The sequence below is a fragment of the Gavialis gangeticus genome, unplaced genomic scaffold (genome assembly GCF_001723915.1).
Source record: "Gavialis gangeticus isolate Ggan-Ray unplaced genomic scaffold, GavGan_comp1, whole genome shotgun sequence".
Taxonomy (NCBI): Eukaryota; Metazoa; Chordata; order Crocodylia; family Gavialidae; genus Gavialis; species Gavialis gangeticus.
In genome coordinates this window covers 87,090-110,701 of record NW_017729003.1, presented here as the reverse complement: position 1 = coordinate 110,701, position 23,612 = coordinate 87,090, and the positions used below count along the sequence as shown (strand labels likewise).

The following is a 23,612-nucleotide window of genomic DNA, read 5'->3' as shown; positions in this document are numbered from 1 at the left end:
CAGCACAAGCTCCTGCCCCACCTGCCTCTTATACTTGGGGCTTCTTAGCTTTGCTCTTTAAGGAGGAAACCAGAAACAAAATTTTCCTTTTTGAGAAGTCCTTCTCAAGGCATTTTCCCAGAGTCCTTGAAAGGATATGTGTAGGGGTCTACCTAATTCAAGGAGGCAGCTGTCTGATTTCACGGGAAGATTGCAGGGCCAGACACTATATTTACAGGCTGATTGTGGCAGGCCCCCATGCCAATGATTGGCTGCAAATGTGAGGGGCGGGGCCCCTATTATTATTGTGGGATCTCGCGATTGCACGGACATTACCTGCCTTCATGGGCAATGCCAGATTTCACCGTTTCCAGGAAATCCGCAAAATCGTTATTTTAGTAGGTCTCTAGAGATGTAACTCTAGACAGATGTAGGGAAAGCATCAATATGCCAATTTTTGCCATAACTCCACCCTTCAGCTCCCTCAATGTGTAAGTTACACAGATTGATGCTGGCTAATTACACTGCCATAATGATTACAGATGATTAGCTTACTGAAAGATCCTACATTTTCTAGACAATACATAATACAGTAATAAGTTTACAGTGCTGCCTAGACTCATCATTAAATTTATATGAGCTCTGTAGGCCAAATTCAGAGATTAAACACGTAATGGTTACTTTCATGCACAGCTGTGGATAGCTTCTTTTTGGGTGTTATAATTGGTCAGTATATATCATATATATTGATTATTATAATACAATTGAATGGCACATTTCACTAGAGCTATTAAGGTAATAACAGTGTCAGGGCAATTCAAGCCACTTGGATTATACAGTCCCAAATGAGGGAATGGAATAAGTATTGAAAGCCACACAGATGATCACCCCCCGTGATGTAACACATACACATGACAACAGTTTTGCTTTCAGGAATTTGGGGTGCAGTTTCCCCGAGCCCCTGCAGCGATCTTCTTAAAACTTGACAGGCTTCATGCGCTCAGCAGAGGCTACAAACCCTGCAAAATTCATCCAGATCAGACAAAACAACAAATTTACAGAAATTTCATTGTTTCCCCATTATACCCTATGGCTGGATCGCCGAAGTGCTTCAGAAGCTCCAAACCGCTTCAGAAAGCCTAATGAAGCCAGGGCCTCAATCCGGACACACTGCTTCGGACACCAAAGCGTCCAAAGCTTCTCCGGATCCAAAGCTCTGTCCAAAGCCTCACACAGCCCTAATCTAGGAGCATCCTATGCAGTCTTAAGATAGAAAATTAGTTTCTTTCCTCCAGAAACTGAAGTTGCATTCATTAAATACAGCTGCAGTCATTGTATCCAAACAGTAACCCTGAAAGGGGACCATGCAGGGGAGATCTATGAATAAAACTGACAACACCCCATCTGCCTCCACTTGCTAATATAAAAAAGCTAAAGAGGAACTCAAGACCGTAGTGTTGTAGTTCACAGCCTCAGGCTTGCTTATATGGTGCTCATTGTCTTTGTTTCCATATTCCATTTGCATTACAAGACAGTGAAAAAGCTGATTACTTTTCTGTGTATACAATGGTAGCCATAGGGGTGTCATAGATATACAAATGGGAGGGAGACCAGGTTGCTTGATAGCAAAAGGGAATGGGACGTGTCCACAGGACAGTCTAGTAAGCTGCAGCCCGTGTTGTCTTGGAGAATCACAGCTCTTGTGGGGAGACTGACACACAACAGTGAACATGCTGCTATAGCAATACATAGTGTTACCTTGGACTGTGGATTTCAAAAATAAGCACTTGTGTTCTACTGGAGCATGAGATGGAGGTGGTGGTTGCCCTGCAAACTCCCTAAGGTGACCAGTAGAAATGAGTATTGTACCAGTAAGTGTCATAAATTAGACAAAATATGCATTACTTTATTCATTATTCATTATGATTATCCAGGAGGAACACTTTTGTTTTCATTAATGTGTCAGAAATAAAATTGTTTGTAAGTAGTATCTTTCATGCACTTTATGTCAAACAGAATAAAAATGCCTCTGCTGTTATCCTATACTCATCTTGTTGTACAGAACATGCCCCAGAGTAAAAGATGCACCTTGATTTTGAAAGGCAGAATGAAAAAAAACAAAAAAAATTCCTTGTGTGTAACTGAGTAGCAGCAGCTGGTGAGCTGAGCCTGCACATTGTTCTTTTTCCTATGCTTCCCTACAGATTTTATTTTAATGTTTTCCTGGTATGTGGCAGAAACTGTTCTTACTATGTTTCTCACATATAATGTGCACTACAATTTCAAGTGGCGCATTTTTTTTTTTTTTGGAAAAAAGGTGTGTGCCATATGTGAGGAAATAAGGTAGATGATGTGTAATATGCTACATTAGTCAAATTGTTCTTATTTTAACACTGTTCTTTCAGGCTTGGAGGAGGGGTGGGGGTCAGCCCCTGGCTCTGGATCGCAGCTTTGGGTGGTGGAGGGGCTGGCTGGGGCATGAAGGTAGTACAGTAAGGGGTTAGGTGGCAGGCTGTCCCTGTACTGTAGCACCCTTGTACCCCAGCTAGCTCTGGTCACAGTTTACATGTGAATTGAGGCAGTGTAAATTACTCTGCTCTAGTATAGTACTTGTCCCAGACAGTACTATCTTATGGCAGAGTTATTAATTTACAGTGCCCCAATACAGGCACACGTGTAGATGGTGACACTTACTGCAGAGCTAATTAGTCAACTGCAGTAAAGCGTACACATAGATGTAGCATGCACAGGTAATGATGCATGCTACATTGGTCCCATTCAATTCACCTTGGGAAAGCATGCCAGATAATGTCCATTCCCACTAGGGAAGTTTAGGACATGCTTTCACACACAGAAAGTGATTGAGTAACAGAAGCCAATACAATGACTATTTGACATTCTGAAGGCATAATTCTAATGGGGATAACAAGATTGCTAAAAACCACATAACTGAAGAGTTTTAACACAATTTATTTTATGCTTAAATAATCAACTAGATCATCCAGTGTTTGTTGTTTTCATACATATGTCATTAGAGCTATTATCAATGAGTGCTGTTTTCATGTGAATATAATCAACAAATTAAAAGATTTCACCAAACCCAAATAAAAATGCCCTTTAAAACACAGCAGCCTTAACAACCTAATATTACACTGCTAGAATGATTACAGATGATTGGCTTACTGAAAGATTCTACATCTTATAGCCAGTACACAATACAGTAATAATTTTACAGCGTGCTGCCAGTCTATTAGCTAATAATTTCTCCTCAGTTCATTTTAAAATATCCAAAACTTTTGCTCCTTAGAGCACCAACCCACCTCTAAAGCTGCAAGCATTACCCCAGTATAAAGCGAGAACAGATAGCACACCCCCTATAATGCATCTACTGTATATGTTATGTTTTTAGATCATTTCATTGAAAAATTGGCAACCGCAACAAGTATTAGATGAAGGGCTTTGTGTTTACAGATAAAATCGTATTTTTCATGTTGCAGTATAGTGTTTGCAAAACTGGAAAAGACTTAATCAAAATAAGGTGAAACACATGCATCAAAATATTAGTACTCTGAAGAAAAATTCACAGAACTACAGAATTCCTCATTTTGGGAATCATTTAAATTTTGCAGTAGATTTTAAAGATTTTTTTAAAATCAAGCTAGCATTTTGCATATACAAACATTATAATTGATAATATACAAGAATCTGTGAAGATGCACTCAGAATATCCCTGTAGGTGTAGCTATTTGAGTCACCTGTTATGTTCAATATAGTCGCAATATTCTGTTTGTGATCTAAGAGGCAGTGCCTTATCAACACTCATTTTATTTTCTGTCAGAATTTATACAGTGTTATTTATTTACAGCAAAACTATTGATGTTTAAAAAAGAAACAAATAGTGTTTTATACCCTGACAGTTTGGGTCCAAGAAAAATAAGGCGAGCTGTTGTGGATTTAATAATTTTAGTGTCTTTCTGTGGTTTAATCATTTCATCATCTTATGTCCCCACTGGTCACAGGAATTTATTTCTTTTGTGATGACATCAAATTGCTTGACATAAGCTGTTAACAGCGTGGCATTTCGTTTATACACTGATTTGTTAATTGCACGCTCTCCAATCCTGTGAATGAAAGTGAATGTCCATGCTCTGTAAATTAGCTCATGCTAAATTAATCTTGTTTGTTTGTTTTTTCATTTTGTGGGGTTTTTTGCATAAAAACCATGCGGTTAATGTGTGGAAGCAGCAAACACACGCACACTTTATCAGTGAATGTTTAATTCCTGTTGATTTTTTTTTTCTTCCATGACTGTTTCTCTAAAATACTGGCAGTAAAAGCACACATTCCTGTGGGGAAAAAAGATAGTAGAAAATGATTTCAGAATATCTCATCAGGGTCAATTTCAAATTTTTCTTTTACAATGTGAAAAAAAATTAAATTAATATTACAACATTCTCTGATAATAGGATAAATCTAGATATACAATATATAGAAAGATAAATTAGTTAAGTGCCCAGTATGATGGTAAATGTCAGCATACAATATTTTCCACTCCTGACGAATTGGCATTTAAAAGCATTTGGAACACATTACATTTAATTACAGATGGAAACATAACAGCTTTTGAAACATGGCTCTAAGAATGATGCACTGACTTTGCATGAAAGGCAGTGCAACTCTAATAATCCTTGATTTTTTTTTTTTTTGTATAAGTGGTCATCTACATTCTGGTCCTGATCCTGTATTCCCTGCATATTCAGATCTCCCACTGACGTGGAAACTACCGATTTTAAGAGAATAGGGAATGCAGCATCACAGCTTATTGAGGCTATGTGCAAAGCACATGCCATTAGTTTAGGAATATGTTCCATTGATTTATACCATATATTTCTCATTGGCCACTTGGCTTAATTTGGTAAGCAAGAATAGTATGGGTAAAATAGGAAATATAACTCATACTCTCTTGCTTATTTGAAAATGGTCAAACTCCTCCATGTAGTAATTGCAACTGTTAGGGCTGTGCGAAGCTTTGGTCACTGATTCGATTTGGAGGAGATTCGGCCTGATTTGGCAGCCGAATCTCCGAATCTGAATTACTCTCTCCGTATTGAACCAGAAGCATCTGATTAGATTCAGAGAGATTCAGTGATTTGGCCATAGACACAGCTTTTATATATATATTTTTTTCTATGTACCTCGAGGTACCAGGCCCAGCTCATGAACACTGAGATGGTGAGGTGGATGGAGCATCCCATGGGAGTATGGGGGGGTCCCCAGCATGCTCGGTGGCAGACCCAGAAGTGGACCAGTAGCACTTGTGGTCCACTTTTGGGTCTACCACAGAATGCGCAGGAGACCCTCCCCTGCCCCCCAGCTTGGTGACTGGTGCCTCCTGGGTCTGGGGGGGCACCCGGGGTCCCCTTGCGGCCAACTTTCAAGCCAGAGGGGGTGTGGCGGAAGTCCCCCACACGCTCGGCAGCAGACCTGGAAGTGGTAGCAGTAGTGCCAAGCCACTGCTCAGAGCCTGGCTGGAAGCCAGAGCATGGCTCTGTCCAGCCAGGGTCCAGTTTTGGGTGGCGCATGGTGCTGCCACATGTGTACCACGTGGCAGCACCATGGTGCACATGTGGCAGCACCTGATTTTTCAAATATATGTTTGAAAAATCATGTGCACCACCATTTTTAGTGGTGGTTTATTTTTATTTTTTTGACACCGAGATCTCCCAGTGCCAAACCCCCCGGTGTGCTGCAAATTAGCAGCATGACACATAGATGCACATGAACACATGCAGTTTGCAGCATCTCAAATGGCTTTGAGGTGCCACACACCGCATGTATGCACTTGTGGGGGCACACCCAGTGGGGTTATTCATATGCTAAAAATTTGGCATATACTTCTCTGAACAATAGCCAGAGTACTCAGAACATCACAGGATTGAATCCCAATTTTGGTACGTTCCAGTCACTGCAAAGGACTGGGGATTCACTGTGTAAATTATCTAGAATGACATTAATATCAGTTTTACAGATGCTGTTTATCTGTTTCCTCTCTTTTCAGTCCCTAAAGTCTGTCCTCCATAAGGCTGTGTAGGAAAAAGAACTAATTGTGAGACACTAAATTAAAAGATTAAAAAAAGAACCAGACCCAAACAAAATTAAAGAGTGTGCAACAGGGAAACCTAGCCCTATTACTAGAAGGCAGGTTGGTCTCTTTAAGACTAGAACTTTCTGGGTGCAGCGTGATGGTCAGGTGCGGGTTAAAAGCCAAGCCTGGCCAGCTAGTCAGGTGGCCAGAAGGGGGCAGGCCAGAACTATAAAAACCCAGGGTGGGGTGGCAGTAAGGGCCAGGAGCCAAAGGGGGAAGGAGTCTGTATAAGGGCTCCACAGAGAGGCTTGGTGAGCGGTCCAGCTGCTGCAGGAGGGGAACTACTGAGGACTCTCAGAGAAGTGGCAGCAGCCCCAGAAGAAGGACCGTAGCAGATGGTGGGGAGCAGAAGCACAAACCCCTGAGAAAACATAAGCTGGCATGCTGTCTTCTTTAATTATATTTTGGTGGCAGTTATAACCCATGGACAGACTATTTATAATTTTTGATTGATTAACAACCGGTAGTTTGGGGGAGGCTATTGGGGAAGAAGGAGGCCTCATTAGGGGCCCACTACAGCATGGGGACCCTGGTGCCAGAGAGAGCAGTCATAAAAGGCCAAAGTGGCCTGGTACACCTGTGGTGCTGGTTTGGTTTTTTTTGGAAAGGGGCACTGAAGTTTCAAGGCTGCAGCCCAGCTTTGAACTTGCAGCCTCCTGGCAGTGGGGCCGGTGGATGGGCCTCTGGGCTGGGGATGCTGGGCTCCAGATTGGGGTGAAAAGGAGGGCCATGAGCACCAAGACCAAGGAGCTAGAGCCTCAGAATCAAACCCTATCTGGTGCATTTGGACAGGGCGGCTTAGCTTGAGAAAGATAGGGGTGGCAGAGAACCCCAACATACAAAATACAATAGGCAGTCTCCCGCTTACAAGAACATCGGTATAATATTTCCATGAAGACATGGCAGGAGAGTAGAAAGCGGGACACAAGAAACCTTAAGGGGACTTCAAGGGTGCCCCACATAGGTCGCAGATAACACAAAAGATGGCTCTGGGGAGGGCGACTTGTTACAGAGTAAGATAACCTTATAGAGTAAATACATAACAAGGAAGGAATAATTGTACCAAACAGCAGTAACCTGGAGACTGACCTTTCTTACGTTTACAATCGTATCTGCTAGGTTGCTAGACAAAATAATTGCACTGGCTGTAAAAGTAGCAAGCAGAAGTGTAATGATATCTTACTCTAAAGCTGGTTTAGCTTTTCTTTTTGAAGATACCATAAACAGCTAGTTGCTGTTTCATTATAACTATAAATTTTGGCCAATAAAATCCACAGGACACATTTTAGTAAGGATTATTTGTTAGCAAATGTTTACACTTGTTACTGGATTTTATTTTACAAGGATATTGATTTCATGACAAGTCTTAGATCTGACTCTGGGAGAAGTGCTTCATTTATTGCACACTGTTTACATTTACTTGTATGCAAGTAATTTACTAGTAATATCCATATCTGACTATAAACAGAAATGTCGTGGATTATGAACTGCATGCATCTTGAAACTCCACTCCCATATATGTTTGAAAAAAAATATTGCAAACATTTTGTAGTAAGATTAGGCCCTGGTCCTCCATAAACTTTATCTTGTGCTTAACTTGAAACACAATGAGGTAGCCAAGTCCAACTTACTGTGTGTGAAGTTAATGCAATTCATACATGTTTGCATGATGTAGGCTGTACAGTGGACTTCCCAGGCTAAGAGAGATGGGCAAGTGGGAGAAAACACTTCATGTGCTCACTGGTGCACAAACACTGTGTTTGCTCCAGACTTAACAAAGGAAAGACCCATTAATCAAACTGACCGTTCAGTGTTCTGCTGTTAGGAGTAACTCTTCTTCTCCATATGTCTGACTTCTTTCTTTGTCTTAACCTTACAACCTTCTCCCTGCTTTAATAAAGAGGGATAAACATCAACACATTAGGCAGAAAGGGTTTGTAATGATAAACCTGCTTCTAAACAGGTCCCGTGTAGCTGTAATAGGATAAGTAAAAAAAACAGTTGCATCACATTAACACATCATTTCAAAGATACACACAATCTACAGCCTTTACCACACTGTTGAGCTGCTAAAAGCACAGGCTTGAATTATTATTTAAAATATACAATAAAAAACTGGAAAACACAGGTCTAAATTTTCAAAAATATCAACCCTTTGAGGTATCTCTTGCTAGGTGCCCACCATGAAATTTCTAGGGATGACCTTCTGCACTTGTGATGGATTTGTGCATGCTGATCAGTCATGGAAAAAAGTCAGACTATTAGGTGTTCCAGGTGGGCACCCAGATTAAGCCAACATTTTTGAAGATTTAGGCCTTTATGGTTATGCTATCTCACAACAATATTTTTTAGAGTGAGTAGGTTAGTAATGGAAGAAAGGGCATGGAGAGAGAAGCCAGCAAAAAAAGTCCACCAAACCACAGCAGAAGAACTAAACTCTAGGAAAGTGACAAGCAGTGCAGGTTTCAGTCTCGTGTTTTAAAAGAGCAGGCCTAAAGGGGAAGTTATTCCAAATTCATTTAAAATAACTCAATATTATTCTACAAATTAATGCCTCAGTTCACATCAGATTGAGGTATATGTTGTGTCGGCTATCAGTGGAATTTATTCTTGTGGGTGATTTATGTCAATGTGTACATAACTGTAGCTTCTAACTATTTCAAAGGAAATTACAAGTCCATTTTTAATACCTAAACAGAATCCTGTTGTTTGAGAAGATTAAAGAATTGAGGAGGGGATGGAAGGATAATCAGCAGACTGACCAGTTTAAACCCTGCACAAAGGCAGTTGTTCCTGAGCCTTTTGAGTTAAATCTGAAATTGTGATTCTCTTTTTCCTTTCCTCTTCCCTTGTGGTACTTTTGGGGGGCAGTAGGGGAAGTTCCCTTGACATCAGTGATAATTTTAAAACTGAGACATGGCTCAGGTAGCCTGCAGCTTCACTAGCACCTCTAAAGCAAAGCCTGTATTTGAGAATGTAGAAACAGCTACAGCCTCCTGAGAGGAGTGTGCTATTTTTTTTCAAAGGTGCAGTATATCTTCTGTGCTTTCAGTCAGCTCTTCTGGCTGGGAGAATGTGTGCACCTGTATAAGTACATGTAGGGGTAGGGAATAACCCCGCCTTTCTGTCTCTGAGCCATTTTAGGATGACTTGTACCTCACTGGGAACAGAGAGAGAGCAGTTCTTAAGCTCCAAGGAGTACAAAGATTACAGTTGTAAGTGGCTCCTGTATCTTTGTTAGGGAGGGCCAAAGCACTTCTAGCCCTGCTATCCTTATACAGCTGCAGAGAAGCTGGCATAAAATGGTCCCTAGGAAGGACTTGGATTTTGGCTGCCAAAGACAAACATTCTTTCCTGACATTCCCTGGCTGGTTCCTCTGTACAGCACCACAAACCGTATGCCCAGCATGTTAAAATGTGCTTCACGCTGCAAATTTGCAACACGGAGGTAAAAGTTTCTACTGGGAAATCCCAGTAGCAAAAAAACCACCACCAAAGAGCAGTGCAGCACACACAAGATCATGTGCTGGCAGGCAGAGGCATGATCCCCCCCTCCCCCCCCCGACACTCTGGCTGCTGGCCAGAGGATGCCCCCTGTCCTCTAGTTCTGCTCTGCTGGGAGCCAGAAGAAGCAGGGAAATGGCAGTTTCCTTGAAGTGGGGCATTTTGTTCTGCACCAAAGTGCACCCGTAGGGGCATGTGCAGCGGCAAAATATACTGGCACAAACTTGTGCTGCTACGTTTTTTGCTGCTGCAAGCACATCCCCATGTATCTGGGGACATGCCCCTCTTGTGCAAACTATTCTAATTCAAAAACATTCATATCACACTGGCTCCTGCAATCATTTAGTCACTTAAGTAGTCCTACAGGTGACTACTTAGGTAAGTGGCTGAAGGATCAGGCCTCCCCTTAGATATATTTTGAACTTTTATTGGGTATCTGGTGCAGGATAAAGATCCTGGAAGGCAAATAAAAATACATATACGGAAATACTTGGTTTGGGGGTCAGGAACAAAGAAGAGTGTTCAGACCCAGTCCTTATATTTTAAACTTTAATATTTTAAATAAGAAAACCCTGATACTTTGGGTGAAAAGGATTGTCACTAATGATGAACTAAAAATAACCTTCTTTGAAAATAAACCTTATCATCCAATGTTACAAAGGTAACACCATGTCCTATCTTCATTTAGATGCACAACTTGTCAACAAAGCAAGCACTAAACTTTGCTAAGGCTTGATGTTAAATTGCAAATTTCCAGCCCTTTAGCAGCATTTTCTAGCCAGTTACCACACCCCCCATCCTCTACTATTATTTCCTGGTAGTCTCCAACCAATTACCATTGCACCAACTCTCCTCTCATGTGGGATAACAACACGTCTTACTACTTTTCGGGTTACCTGTGGGAAGTAATACATGAAAAGAATCGATTATTTTTTTCCTGATTCTAAAAAGAGAAAGTATGTTAAGAGTAGTTACTTGAATACAAAGACTCATAACAGTGAGGCAATTTGTGATTACTTTTCTTGTGATGACGTTGCCTTCTTCATCAGTAAATTGTTCTTCCGTTACAGATTCACCAGGAATGTTTTTAGCTTCCTCACCCTAGAGAACGTGTTATAAGATTAGCAAAATAACCTATATTCTGCATATTGGTTTCCATACCACTACAAGCAACAAACTCATGCTAAGTTGATTTAGATCAAACAAATAATGTGAAATGTTTTTTGCTTTGTTGTTTTAAATGTATGTCAAGACCAGTGCATTTTAGTACACAAAAATACCCTTAAACCATTTACTTGATTTCCAGCATGTTTTTCTTCTGAGCTAATCCATGCATCAAACTTCTTAACCAACAAGTAAGTAATCTTTAGCAGTGTTAGAATGCAGCTCTGCCTGAGTTGGATGCAGTAACTCACAATAATGTAACGTGTAATAGACATTCTTTAGCAAGCAGCTTTTAAGAGCTCAAAGGCTAACCATATATACATGAAGTTCTACAATCAAAATGATAGGAGGAAATTTGAGATTTTTTTAAAAAAGAACTGTCCTTTGACCAATTGGCTTCAAAGCCTAATGATTTCATACAAGGAAAAACTTCTTGCCTTTTATAAAATGGAGTGAATAAATTAAACTGGTTTTGAAATGGTAGTTTCAAACTACTGCTATGATTTTATCTGACAGACTGGAAAAATCAACACAAGCACTACTTCATGACTTATTGAAATCAACAGGTGTCCTCTCATTGAACTAAATAACTTTTGATCAGGCTTGATGCTTCTGAGTAATGTGGCACTTAAGTCTTTACTTATCCTAAATGTTTCTGCAGATGTGCATATAAACATTTACTTGTGCAAATAGGTAACTGTGACACGGACACCTGTATATAGCTAGGTCTTAGTGCTTTTTTATCCATACATGTCTAAGTGCTTTATAAACTAAGTTGATATTACTATCCCCATTTTGCAGATGAGGAAACTGAAGTACAGGGGAGAAATTACTTTCCTAAGGTCACCTAGAAAACCAATAAATGCATAAATATTTATTTATTCACAATTATTAATGCAGATTCATATACAAACAACTACTGTCAACAAACATCCAGCATACACACTACATTAATATCTGTATACTGAGCCAGCCCAATGTGACTAATATATTTTATTGTTTTCATATACATACCTCAAAAGACTGAAAAAGGAGAAAAAAAAGCACTGAATATGGCCTGAAGGTCAACAAACTAGGGCTCTGTCAAGCCAAGATTTTAAGACTGAAAATGTCTTTTCTCACTGATTAACACTGAGCTCCAGCACCTCAGATTATTTCAACTGCTATGATGGCATCACATAATGAGAACAGCAGTCTTTAAAGTGGGCTGGACTTGAACCACACAGGGCAGCAAACAGAAACCTTTTGGCTAGGGACAGGCATTCAAAAAATCTGAGCCTGAATTGATTCAATCTCTGCAGGTTAGACTAACTTTGCTAGGTTAAATCAGTTTTGTAAGTAGACAGACATCCCAGAAATGAAGGCACATGCCTGCATGGGTCAGGCTAGAAGCTGGGGGATGCTAGAGCAACCCTCCCTCCCCTTGCACACAGATGAGCTATGCGGGGCATGGCCAGACCCTGGCGGGATGCTGTGATTAGGGAGGGTCCCGTCCCATCCCCCCTGCCCCGCTCCTGAACAGCCCAGCAGGGAATGTTTATCACCCTTAACTCCAGTGTTTATCACCCCATTAAAAAAAACACAGGGACATTACCAGGGTTGATAGCTGGTGCACAGGGTTGTATATCACCTTATTTTTTCTACCTTTATTCTTTGTGCCACCGCTCAGAGGTAGCCAGCATGTGGTCTGCTAGCTAATGCTAAGGGGTGAGGGACAGGGAATGCCTGCTTAGCAGAGGAGGGGTGTGGAGCAGAAGCAAGGCAGATGCCTGCAAACTGCCATGTTGCAGCCAGGGAGCAGAGGGGAGGGCCAACCCTGCTGTGGAGCAGAGAGCCCCACCCAGCCCAGAGAGCATGCCGGGATGCTGGGGGAGCCTGATTTAATTTAAACCAGCAAGGGGTCTGGGACAGACATCGCATGAACTGCTTTGAGCCAAATCAGTTAAGTCTGATACTATATTTAAACAGGTTTGTCTCAAACCAGTTTCACCCATTTTCAAACTGGATTATGTGGTTTATCTGTTCTGTTACAGGTTTAAACCAGTTTCTGATCACTTGAACCAGTTTCTGTGTAATGTCTGTCCCTAGCCTTTAAGGCTGTGGGCCAGATTAACCCACTTCAGGTGGTCATGTGAACATGACCTAGCTGCTGCCACCACTATCTCCTCTGGCACAGGGAAAGTGTCCCTAGTGCTGCTTTTTTTCCCTGAGGGAGGATGGGAAAAATCACTCGCATTTGGAACTCTTTCCCACAGTAGCAGGAGAAAGCAGATGCTGCTAAGGTCTCCTGGCTCTAAAGCCCTATATCTGTAGGCTGGATGAAATGAGTTTGTGGGCTGGATCTGGCCCTCAGGAATTTACAGGTGAAAAACAACTTCTTGAATTGCATTCAGGAATGAACTGGAAGCTGGTACATGTCTCAGAACACAGATGCAAGTTTCTCTCTATGTTAAGCTTGCCTAAGTGAATAGGCATCCATATTCTGCATGAGTAGTGCATCTTATGGTGTAGCTCCATGAAGAGACCATTTCAATAGTCCAGTCTCCAAATGACCACGAAGAGTTCCTCTTCTGAAAGAAGAAATCAAACACCTGGCTACACTTAAATTATAAGCTGCACAATGAATGTGAGAAATGCAGAAGTGTGGGTACTCTGCTTTCCCCTTACCTAACATTTTAAAATACATTTGTGAGAACTAATGCGATCAACTTGAAAGCCCATCATATATACAGAAGACAGAAGATATATACTAAAAGAAAATTCAGCTTCAGAGGTACAAAGTATTTGAATTTTCAATTATTTACATTCTACTTTAAGTGCTATTTAAGGATACATGTGACTCCTGAGCAATCACTGTTGATAAAGTCCACCTTGTAGATTTCCCTTGCTTATGAGCAGTTAAAACACATTACATCTGGGCTTACAAATTATAGGAGAAACATATGATTGCACAGACATTACTAACCCTGTGTGGTTATAAGAAAAGGATACTTATCGTATTTACCCAAATCCCAGATGACATCAAATTTAAGATGACCCCCTCAACAATAATCAGATTTTAGATATGGAAAATAAGTTTGTTACAATTTTTCATGTCTAAAAATCTAATTATTGGAGGCTTGTCCTAAATTTGTCCCCATACCACTGCAGCAGAAAAAGATGCAACAGCAGGTGGGGAGGCAGTGGGGGAGTCGAGCAGCCTACCACTTGCCCTCCTGAGCTTGTACCCACCCCCAATGCCTGCCTCCCCCTGCAGTGTCTGTGCTGTCCGGGTACCTGCCCTCCACTACTGCTTGTCCCCCTCAGAATGGCACACCCTGCTGCCTGTCCCCTCTCTGCACTGCCACCGCCTGCATGGTCTGGTCTGAGGCATGGAGCATATGCTGGCTCTGGCTCCTGCCTAGCCAGGCAGCAATGGTTGCAGTGGTGGCAGCTGTGGCCCTGGCTCTGGCCCAGGAACTGCCACTGCCAAAATGACTGCTGTGTGGCCAGGCAGGGATCAGAGCCAGCAAGTGCTCCATGCCCTGTGCTGGAACAGGTAGGTGGTGGGGGCTGGGGAAGAGGCAGTGCAACGGGCAAGTGCAGGGGGAGGAAAGAGGCAGGAAAGAGGCTGCAGCCCTGACTCTGACCACATGCCTAGGTCAGAAGCAGAACCACAGCAGCTGCCTGCCCTCCTCTTCATACTCAAATGCAAGATGAGGGATTTCCCTCCCTATACTGAATGGAGAAAAAAAAGTTGGCTTTGGACCTAAGAAAATACAGTACTAAAAAAATTCTTACTCACTGGCACTTTTGCCTCACTTCTCTATGATAATGAAGCTTTCCAAGCTACAGTACAGTCCCTCAAAGCCTGCTTTGCTCTGGAGACTGACTTACAAAATCCTCAACAATTCTTTATACTTATTTGCAAATTATACATCTTCCCAGGAACTTCCAGATGAATGGGTTTGTACAGTCAGTGCTCCAGTAACATGTCAAACTTCAGCTCTTTGTTCTGTAGAGCTTTCATTTTCATTTACTACTTGCTTTCTAAGTAGAAGAGGAATGGTACAATTTCATTCCAATCTTATCTAATATTTTTAAAGGCAGAGGCAAAGGATGCTGCTGGATCTCAACAGAGACCCCAGGGAGCAAACTGGAATTAAAAAGCAGAAGGAATAAGGTGTAATGAGAAGTATTTAATTTGCAAAAAGCAAGTGCTCTGTGGCAACAAGAGCTGCAAGAAACATCAAATACTCTTTTTCCATTAGTCAAAGCCTCTGTCCCTTCACTCAAGCTTCTCATACTTGTGGTAAATGGGTAGGAACTGTGTCTCTCTTCTTATGATCTCAAATACCTATGACAATATTGAAAGAGATTAAAGGCTTTCATTAAGGTCATTTTCATTAGTGGGTTCTGCCTAATTGGGACATCTTCATGAATCAGATTCTATGCTTCTGTCAGCTGAGCCCCTGTGCTGACTCTAAACTACTGTTTGCAGATGGCTGCTGGAGCCTGAGGAAAGAAATGAGACAAAGATAAAAAGCACAGCACAGAAGAGGAGCAATTCTACCAGTGAGGCAGCATTTGCTGTGGGGATCTAGGTGATGGGTATATTGTGTGCTGCATAAAAAAGCCCTATGTACAAGCTAGGGACTGACATTCAAACAGCCTGAGCCTAAATTGATTCAATCTTTGCAGGTTGGTCTAACCTGGCTAGGTTGAACCAGTCTGCAATCATACAGACATCCCCTCTGGACTGAAGAAATGCAGGCATGTGCCTGCAGTGGCTCAGGCTAGAAGCTGGGGGGGCACTAGAGCAGCCCTTCCTTCCCTTCCAGAGTGCTGAGCTGAGGGAGGGCATGGGTTTGCCTGGCCAGACTCTGGCTGCTGCTGCTCTGTTGTGGGGTCAATGACTGAATAAGCCCCTCCAGCCAGGAGGGAGCTGGCCCTAGCACAGAGCAGTGGTGGCTGGAGCCCAGCCTGTCAAACTGTGCTCTGGTGTCAAAAGTTGAATAAGCCCCCTCTGGCTGGAAGGAGGCTTGCCCTGAACCCCAGAGCTACCATGGCATTGCTCTGCTCCGGGCAAGCCCCTCCCAGCTGGAGGGAACCTATTCAAGTGCTGGCTGGAAGGGGCTTGCTCCAAGCAGGGAGACACCATTTGCACAGCAATGGGGTTTGCCAGGCTGAGCTCCAGCTACCACTGCACTATGCTGGGGCCAGCTCCCTCCTGACCAGAGGGGGGCTTATTCAGCCACTGGCCCCAGCAGTGAATGGTGAGTAACCATGAGCAGCAGTGATGCTGTGGCTAGTAAAGTGACCAAAAGGCTGGCTTGCATCCATAGATGCTTCTCAAGCAAATCCCAAGACGTCATTCTCCCCTTGTACTCAGCCTTGGTGAAGCTGCAGCTGGAGCACTGTGTCCAGTTTTGGTCTCCACAATTCAAAAAGGATGTGGAGAAGCTTGAGAGAGTCTAGAGAAGAGCCATGAGCATGATCAGAGGTCAGGAAAACAGACCTTACGACGACAGGCTGAGAGCAATAGGGCTATTCAGCCTGGAAAAGCACAGGCTCAGGGGTGATCTGGTGGCCACCTATAAGTTTATCAGGGGTGCTCATCAGGATCTGGGGGAATGACTGCTCACCAGAGCCCCCCAAGGGATGACAAGATCGAACGGTCACAAACTGCACTGTGACCATTTCAGGCTGGACATAAGAAAGAACGTCTTCGCTGTCCAAGCCCCCAAGGTTTGGAACAGACTGCCACCTGAGGCGGTTCAAGCACCCACTTTGAATGCCTTCAAAACACATTTGGATGCTTGTCTTGCTGGGATCCTATGATCCCTGCTGACTTCCTGCCCCTGGGGCAGTGGGCTGGACTCAATGATCCTTCGGGGTCCCTTCCAGCCCAAATGTCTATGAAATCTATGAACTCTGCCAACCCTGCAGCGCAGCTCCTCACTGGGAAGGCGCTTGCACTCCCCCACAGTATGACAGCAGTTGCTGCCCCCAATAAGTGCCTCTGTAGCAGCAGGGCTATTCCTCCTCCCTCCAGCCTCCAGCAGAGGGGACAGCTGGGAGCCTATTATGGGCAGGGAGTGAAGGGGAAGTGCCGGGTAGACCTGGTTCTGGTCCCTGCTGGTGGCGCAGAGAGTGGGGAATTAAATGCCTCTCTGGCCAGTTCAGCCTGTGTTGGCCACGTGCCTCCTGCCCCCCACAGCTTCCCTGAAGCTGAGGGCTGCTCTAGTGCCCCCCAGCACCTGGGCTGAGCCACTGCAGGCATGTGCCCATATTGCCTCAGTGCAGAAAGCATGTTTGTCCGATTATGAACCAGTTCAGCCTAGGCAGGTTAGACTAACCTGCACAGGTTGAATCAGTTCAGGCTCTGGCTTTTTGAATGTGTGCCCCTAGCCTTTATGTTTTAGTTTCTCTTCCTATTTGTTAAAAAAAATGTCAACAGGTTCACTTGTTTTCAGGTCATCGCATCCTGCATAAATCTGCATGGCAACATTTAGAGCACAGTGATTGTCTTAGAGAGTGAAAGTCATGTTAATAGAGAAGGTCGACTCCTAACTGAATGGATAATTTCAGGACTTAGTACATGGTTCATGTAGCACACAAACCTCATGCACAGGGTTGTATATCACTTTTTTTTTCATCTGTAGGTTGATCATATTTACATCTTCCACAACCAAATATCCCCTGAGTAGCAAGCTCCTGAAAATTGCTGATTTTACCACTGTAGTAATCTGTTGCTCAGCTCCTTTTACCCTGTCGTACTACAGTCTAAAGCAAAAAACTTTAGAGCCAGCAACTTGTTTTCTCATTTCACTATCCAAAAGGCAAAAAAAGCCCTTAGGTCTGAATATCTTTTGGCATAAAGAACTTCTATATCAGGGTCAAGAAGTAATAGAACTACAACTTACAAAAGGATATGAAATTGAATACCATGCACAGAAATTGGTTTAATTTTTCATTACAAAGATGTCACACAGTAAAAAGCAGCTTTTCCACACATCTTTCTGCAAGAATCTTATTAAACTGTTTTGCTTGTCTAGAAACCTATCAAAGGTTTAACAAACCCTTACAAAGACATTTATAGTGACTGATGATTTTAAATATTGAACTTAATAGGTTTTGGATCTAGCACTAAATATGATTGCTATTTATGGCTGGAGCTCCTATTTTCTCCTAATGTCCCACATTTCTGCATCTCTTTAAAAACACACACATCTTTTACAATGCCTTGTCACCTCATCAGCAAAATCAGAAGCAGAGGAAAGGCAAAGAAACAAAAGTCTGTACACCACCTTGAAATTAGACAAGCATCTAATTACTGGAGGAGTTATCCATATTTAGAGGTCAACTCCTGCGAAGTGCTATATATAGATAAGAACTCTGAGACTAGTATGCCTTTCAGTTACAATATTCTTGGAAAATTCAAATGTCTTTATCCATGTTTTGACCAGAGAATAATACAATTTCAGTACTGAACAAATAATAAGTAATAGTTATATAGGAACATATAAAAGAAAAAGGAAAAGAAACATGAAGTCAATAAAGCAATTTAGTTCTAACATTAACCATGGAATCATTCAGTGAACACTTTTTCCAGAAAATTCAATTCGCCCTTAATCCAGGGAAGACCAAATGTCATTCCCTTGAGCTAATGCGAGGACCACTATTGCCTTATAAAGCACGGAGTCAGTAATCAATATAAACTACAATTAAAAAAAGTCACACATGTAGTCCTCTGCACAGCAGCTACTTCACTATGGAGCAATCAGGCATGTAGTTCTCTGCTTCCATTGGCTATTATCAACATGGAGTTATAGGACAGAATCACTATATGGTGATTCTGCACCCCAAACCCCTGCCCCACTCGCTCCCTCACTATGGGGGCCTTGACCTGCCCCCGCTGTTGTATATGAATCTTGTGGAGCTAAAGCAAGGCCTGGTAGTGCTAAAGTGAGGCCATTTCTTTTTCCTTTCACCTCCATTCCATAAAAGCAGACACAGCACTTACGAGATGGCTAAGAGAAGAGAGGTGCTGTGTAAAGGTTACTGATAAGATATGAAACTAGATGAATCCAGTCAACAGAGGAGCCTCGTCAACAGAGGAACCTTGAAAGCAGTACAAGGATTGTTTTTGTAAGATAAACTACATCTTGGCAAGAAAATATGAAGCATGCAGTCACGAGAGTTAAACTTTTGTGTTCGCACGCACAGTGCCACTTGATTAGATAGAATAGTGATTTAGTTAATAGATGATTGGGTATTTTTATGAGCACGAGCTAATCACGAACTAATGCTGATGTACTAACAAAGTATAAAATAGTATTATATCTAGTAGGCGGGGTCCCTCCTCAGAGGCACCTTGCTGCAGTGAATAAAGATTTTGTATCTGACTTTGGATACTTGCTCTGCGTGATCATTGCCCCAGCCTAGAGCGAACTGCATGTGGCTTACGAGCGTAATTTGTAACACCCCTCTCCCCTGTTCCCCCATAGAGTTACTTTAGCAGCTAGTGTGGGCACACATGCCTATGGTGCCCCCTGCATCCAGCTCCTGGCAGCCCCAAGCATCACCTTGAAGGCTGGAATGCTGCCAGCCTGCAAGGGGAAACTCAGATCCCTGAACAATACTATGAATCTGGGACAAATGCTGTCCTGGAGTCATCCAGGACCAGGACTTGAGGTTTCCATTCCAGGACTGTCCTGCCTAATTAGGTGGTCACCTTATAGGGAAGTGACATCTTTTTCCTCTGCTATGGCCCTTTTCAACTTTTGCAGCAACATAAAAGAACCCTGAATATGGTCAAGGGCACAAGCTTGCTGATATAAACGTTATACAATGCAACTTATGTTGCCTGCTACAATAAGCCCTTGAGCCAGGAGGCACAAACAAAAGGGTTGTGCTGAGAACAGGAAGGAGCCAGGCCACTTGCACTCTTTGGCAGTAGGGACAGGCTGATATGATCTGACAACCCCACAGGACTATCCGAGCCTATGCCAGCTGAGGCTCTGTCCTCAGACACTTCCAGGAATTAACCAAAATCTCAATTACAGCAAATATTCTGCCATGCAAATCTCTCCATTCCATATTAAACTTACATGCAGTAGGATTTCATAGACTGATTAACAATTGTTTCTAATTCAGTTGTTGCCAGATTGCTTCCTTAGAGCTAAAAGTCTTATAAACCTATTTTTGTTCTCATATTTTCACTAAGTGGTGCTAGAAAATCCACAAGTCTTCAAGGATAAACACGAAAAACATATATATATTTTCTAACAAGGCGGCAGGTAGGATTTTCATTATGTTCAACTTGTTAATCTAATAAATTACATATGGGGACCTTCTGAAGCTTACTACTTCACAAAAAATCCCATTGGCATTGTTGGCGTCACTTGTGTAGCAAAAAACCCCCAAAAGCACTTAAGAATGGGTGGCAAAGTCCAGCTCTATAATTTAAACTCCAAACTATACTATTGCTTTTAAGCAATGATTTTCTGTTTCTTTCCATAATATACAGCAGATGCACTCTGAAAGGAGATGAAGACTTCTTTCATTATTTACATTACTTCACTTACTTCCTGGTTCAAGTTAAATCAGAGTCCCCCAGCATCCCAGCATTTTGCAGCCCTGGGCTGGGCTGGACTGGGCTGTCTGCTCCAGAAAGCAGGGCTGGCCCCATCTCTCTGCTCCCTAGCTTGAGCAGTGAGGGCTGGCTGACAAGAGGGTGGCAGGGAAGGGCAAGCCTGGCTGGGGATACAGCTCACTCTGCAAGGCGGGGGGGGGGGCTGCCCCTGCAGGCAAACCCTGGCTAGGGTCTGGGGCCAGGGAGGGGGGTTAAACACCCCTTCCCCCCCTAAAACTTACTGCTGGCTGCAACTGTGGACTACAAATCCCAGAAGCACCTGGAAGCAGTAAAAGGAAGTGATGAGCAACCCAGCAGATTCCTGTGATTTTGGATTGCAGATCCCAGAGACTTTGGGAGCAGCAGGAAGGGGAAGCAAACACACAGCCCATATTGGCTACATGCCAGAGAGCTGTGCACTAGTGCAGAGGTTCCCAACCCCTGGGCCATGGCCTTGTACCAGGCTGCAAAGGGTTTGCTGACGGTCTGCCGGAGGGTTGGCTGCCAGACCACAAGTCTGGAAGTGATTGGCATACTGCAGCCAACCTTTTTTATACTGAGTATAAAAGGTCCACAGTATGCCAGTCACTTCTGGTCTGCAGTATGCTGGTTTGCAGTTTGCTGGTCTGCAGTCACTTCTGGTCTGTGGTTTGCTGGTTCATGGTCTAAAAAGTTTGGGAATCACTGCTATGTGCCCCCTAGCTTCTGGCTTGAGCCACTGCAGGTATGTGGCTGCATTTCCTGAATCAAAGGTAAATGCCTGTTCACTTCTATTTCAATTAAATCTCTTCAGCTTAGACTAACCTGCAAAGACTGAATCAATTCAGCCTTGGGGTTTTTTGACTATCTGTATTTAGCCTTACTGTCTTTTTTCCATTCTGACATTATTTCCTGATTCCCAATTCAGAGTTATAATTCAAAGTAAACTGGGGAATTAAAAATTTCAAACATGAGCTGTACAGTCTTTAAAAACCTGAGAACAGCTTAATAACAATGCTTATATACACGAAGCCCTTTACTGGAGATAATTATCAAGTGTTATTCATGCTCTATCCATAAACAATAAAGCAACACTGCTGGAAATAGGAAAAACATTCAGCTGTGTCTGACTTCAGATTACAATTACTGCTTTCCTGGTGACAGGTGAACTTGTTAGAGGTTTTGGTTGAAGGGAACAAATTGTTTCTGTAAAGATGACATAACAGATACAGATTTTACTCTCATTGGGCTTTACAAGACTATCACTTGTGTGCTGCCTATCTTGGTTTTTCAAGAAGGGAACATGACTATTATACTAAACAACTATATATGTTAGTCACAAATGCCATTTGTACTTTACGAAAGGGCATGTACCTTAGAGAGAAAAATACTTGTGGATTACATGTTGCATAAAGGAAGCAGAACTGATCAAACTAAATAATACATCCCTTTACCATAACATAAAAATATTAACAACAATTCAAAAATGTAGATTTGAGGTACTAGTAATAATTATTTTGCTGAATAACTGTTCAATCAACATAGCATCAGTGATGTATCAGTAAAACAGAATCTGTCCTAATCACAGTTGTATTACAGTTTACTATGGCTGTGCGAAGCTTCAGTTGCTGATTCCATTTGGTGGAGATTCAGCCTGATTCAGTGGCTGAATCTCTGAATCTGAATCGAATCAGAAGACCCTTTAATCTCTCCAAATTGAATCAGAACCTTCTGAATTGATTCAGAGAGATTCAATGATTCGGACATAGACACAGCTTTAAATGTTTTTTCTACATACCTCAAGGTATCAGGCAGCTTGTGAATGCTCAGATGCTTGGGAAGATGGAACATCCCATGGGAGTGCAGAGGAGTTCCCAGTGTGCTCGGTGGTGGACCAGGAAGTGGACCAGAAGCACTTCTTGTCCACTTCCGGGTCCATTGCAGAGCACACGGGGGACACTCCCTGCAACCCTCAGCTGGTGCCTCCTAGGTCTGGGGGTGGGGCACCTGGGGTCCCCCTGCAGCCGATCACCAAGCTGGGGGAGTGCAGGGGTTGTCCCCTGCACACTTGACAGTAGACCCAACTGGAAACACTTCTGGTTCACTTCCAGGTCCACTGTCGAGCACACAGGGGGCCTCCCCATGCTCCTGTGGGATGCTCCATCCACCCCCCCATCTCCGCATTCAAAAGCCATGCCTGGTACCTCGAGGTATGTAGAAAAAAACATTTAAAGCTGTGTCTATGGCTGAATCGCTTATTCTCTGAGTCAGCACTGAATCTTCAGATTCGCATTCAGCTGAATCAAATCAGGAAAGTGATCCAAATCACTGAATCAAATCACTGTCCCCTGATTGGGGCTGAATCTGAATCAAATACAGTCTGTTTCACACAGCCCTATGGTTTACCATAAAATCTTATGAATACATTTTATGAGAAATTGAGTATTAAGAATCACGTTTCAAATACAGAATTCTTTGACTTGGCATGTTCTTGAACATATGTAATGTGAAATCATTGGGTATATTCAGAAAAATAGGAAAGGACATTTTTTATTTGACCACCATTATAATTAACAAATGTATGATGTTACAACATCTGTGAATATGTTCCATTGGTATGTTGTTGTTATAATATAAAATAAAGCCCAATCCAAACCTCAGTGAAGACAAAACAAGGACGCTCATTGACTTAATCAGATTTCAGATCAGGTCCCTGTTCATTAAGGAGACATTTTCCAAACCACTAACAGGATTGCACTGTCAGAGGACTGGAAGAGGGCCAACGTGGTTCCCATCTTCAAAAAAGGGAGGAGGACCCAGGAAACTATAGGCCAGTCTTACCTTGATCCTGGGTAAGCTTTTTGAGAGAATTATCCTGGCACATGTCCATGAGGGGCCAGCAGGGGAGATTATACTTAGGGGCAACCAACATGGGCTCATTAGAGGCAGGTCCTATCGGACCAACCTGGTGGCCTTCTATGACAAGGTCACAAAATCCTTAGATGCAGGGGTAGCAGTGGACATAGTCTTTCTGGACTTTAGAAAAGCCTTCAACGCTGTCTCTCACCGCAACCTCATTAAAAAAATTAGACATCTGTGGTGTCGACGCCTACACAGTCAGATGGGTCACAAATTGGCTGTAGGGCCACACCCAGAGAGTGGTGGTGGATGGGTCATTTTCGACCTGGAGAGATGTGGGCAGTGGAGTTCCGCAGGGCTAGGTCC

General features: G+C 42.8%; 1 protein-coding gene across 7 annotated transcripts in view; it reads right to left on the bottom strand.

The window, feature by feature from the left end:
- Positions 1 to 2,929: 2,929 nt before the first annotated feature.
- LOC109290924 (ankyrin-3-like) overlaps positions 2,930 to 23,612 on the bottom strand; it is a 106,955-nt gene continuing 86,272 nt past the window's right edge. For 4 of the 7 annotated variants that reach the window (XM_019507746.1, XM_019507747.1, XM_019507748.1 and 1 more), the window contains 2 exons: positions 10,646 to 10,729; positions 9,213 to 10,524 (listed from right to left, as the gene is read on the bottom strand). In XM_019507746.1, coding sequence (XP_019363291.1) covers positions 10,411 to 10,524; positions 10,646 to 10,729 — 198 coding nt within the window. In that variant the 3' untranslated portion in view covers positions 9,213 to 10,410. Of the gene's footprint in view, positions 4,326 to 7,928; positions 8,015 to 9,212; positions 10,525 to 10,645; positions 10,730 to 23,612 lie in introns of those variants that run through there. The other 3 variants (XM_019507745.1, XM_019507750.1, XM_019507744.1) reach the window with 2 other exon arrangements.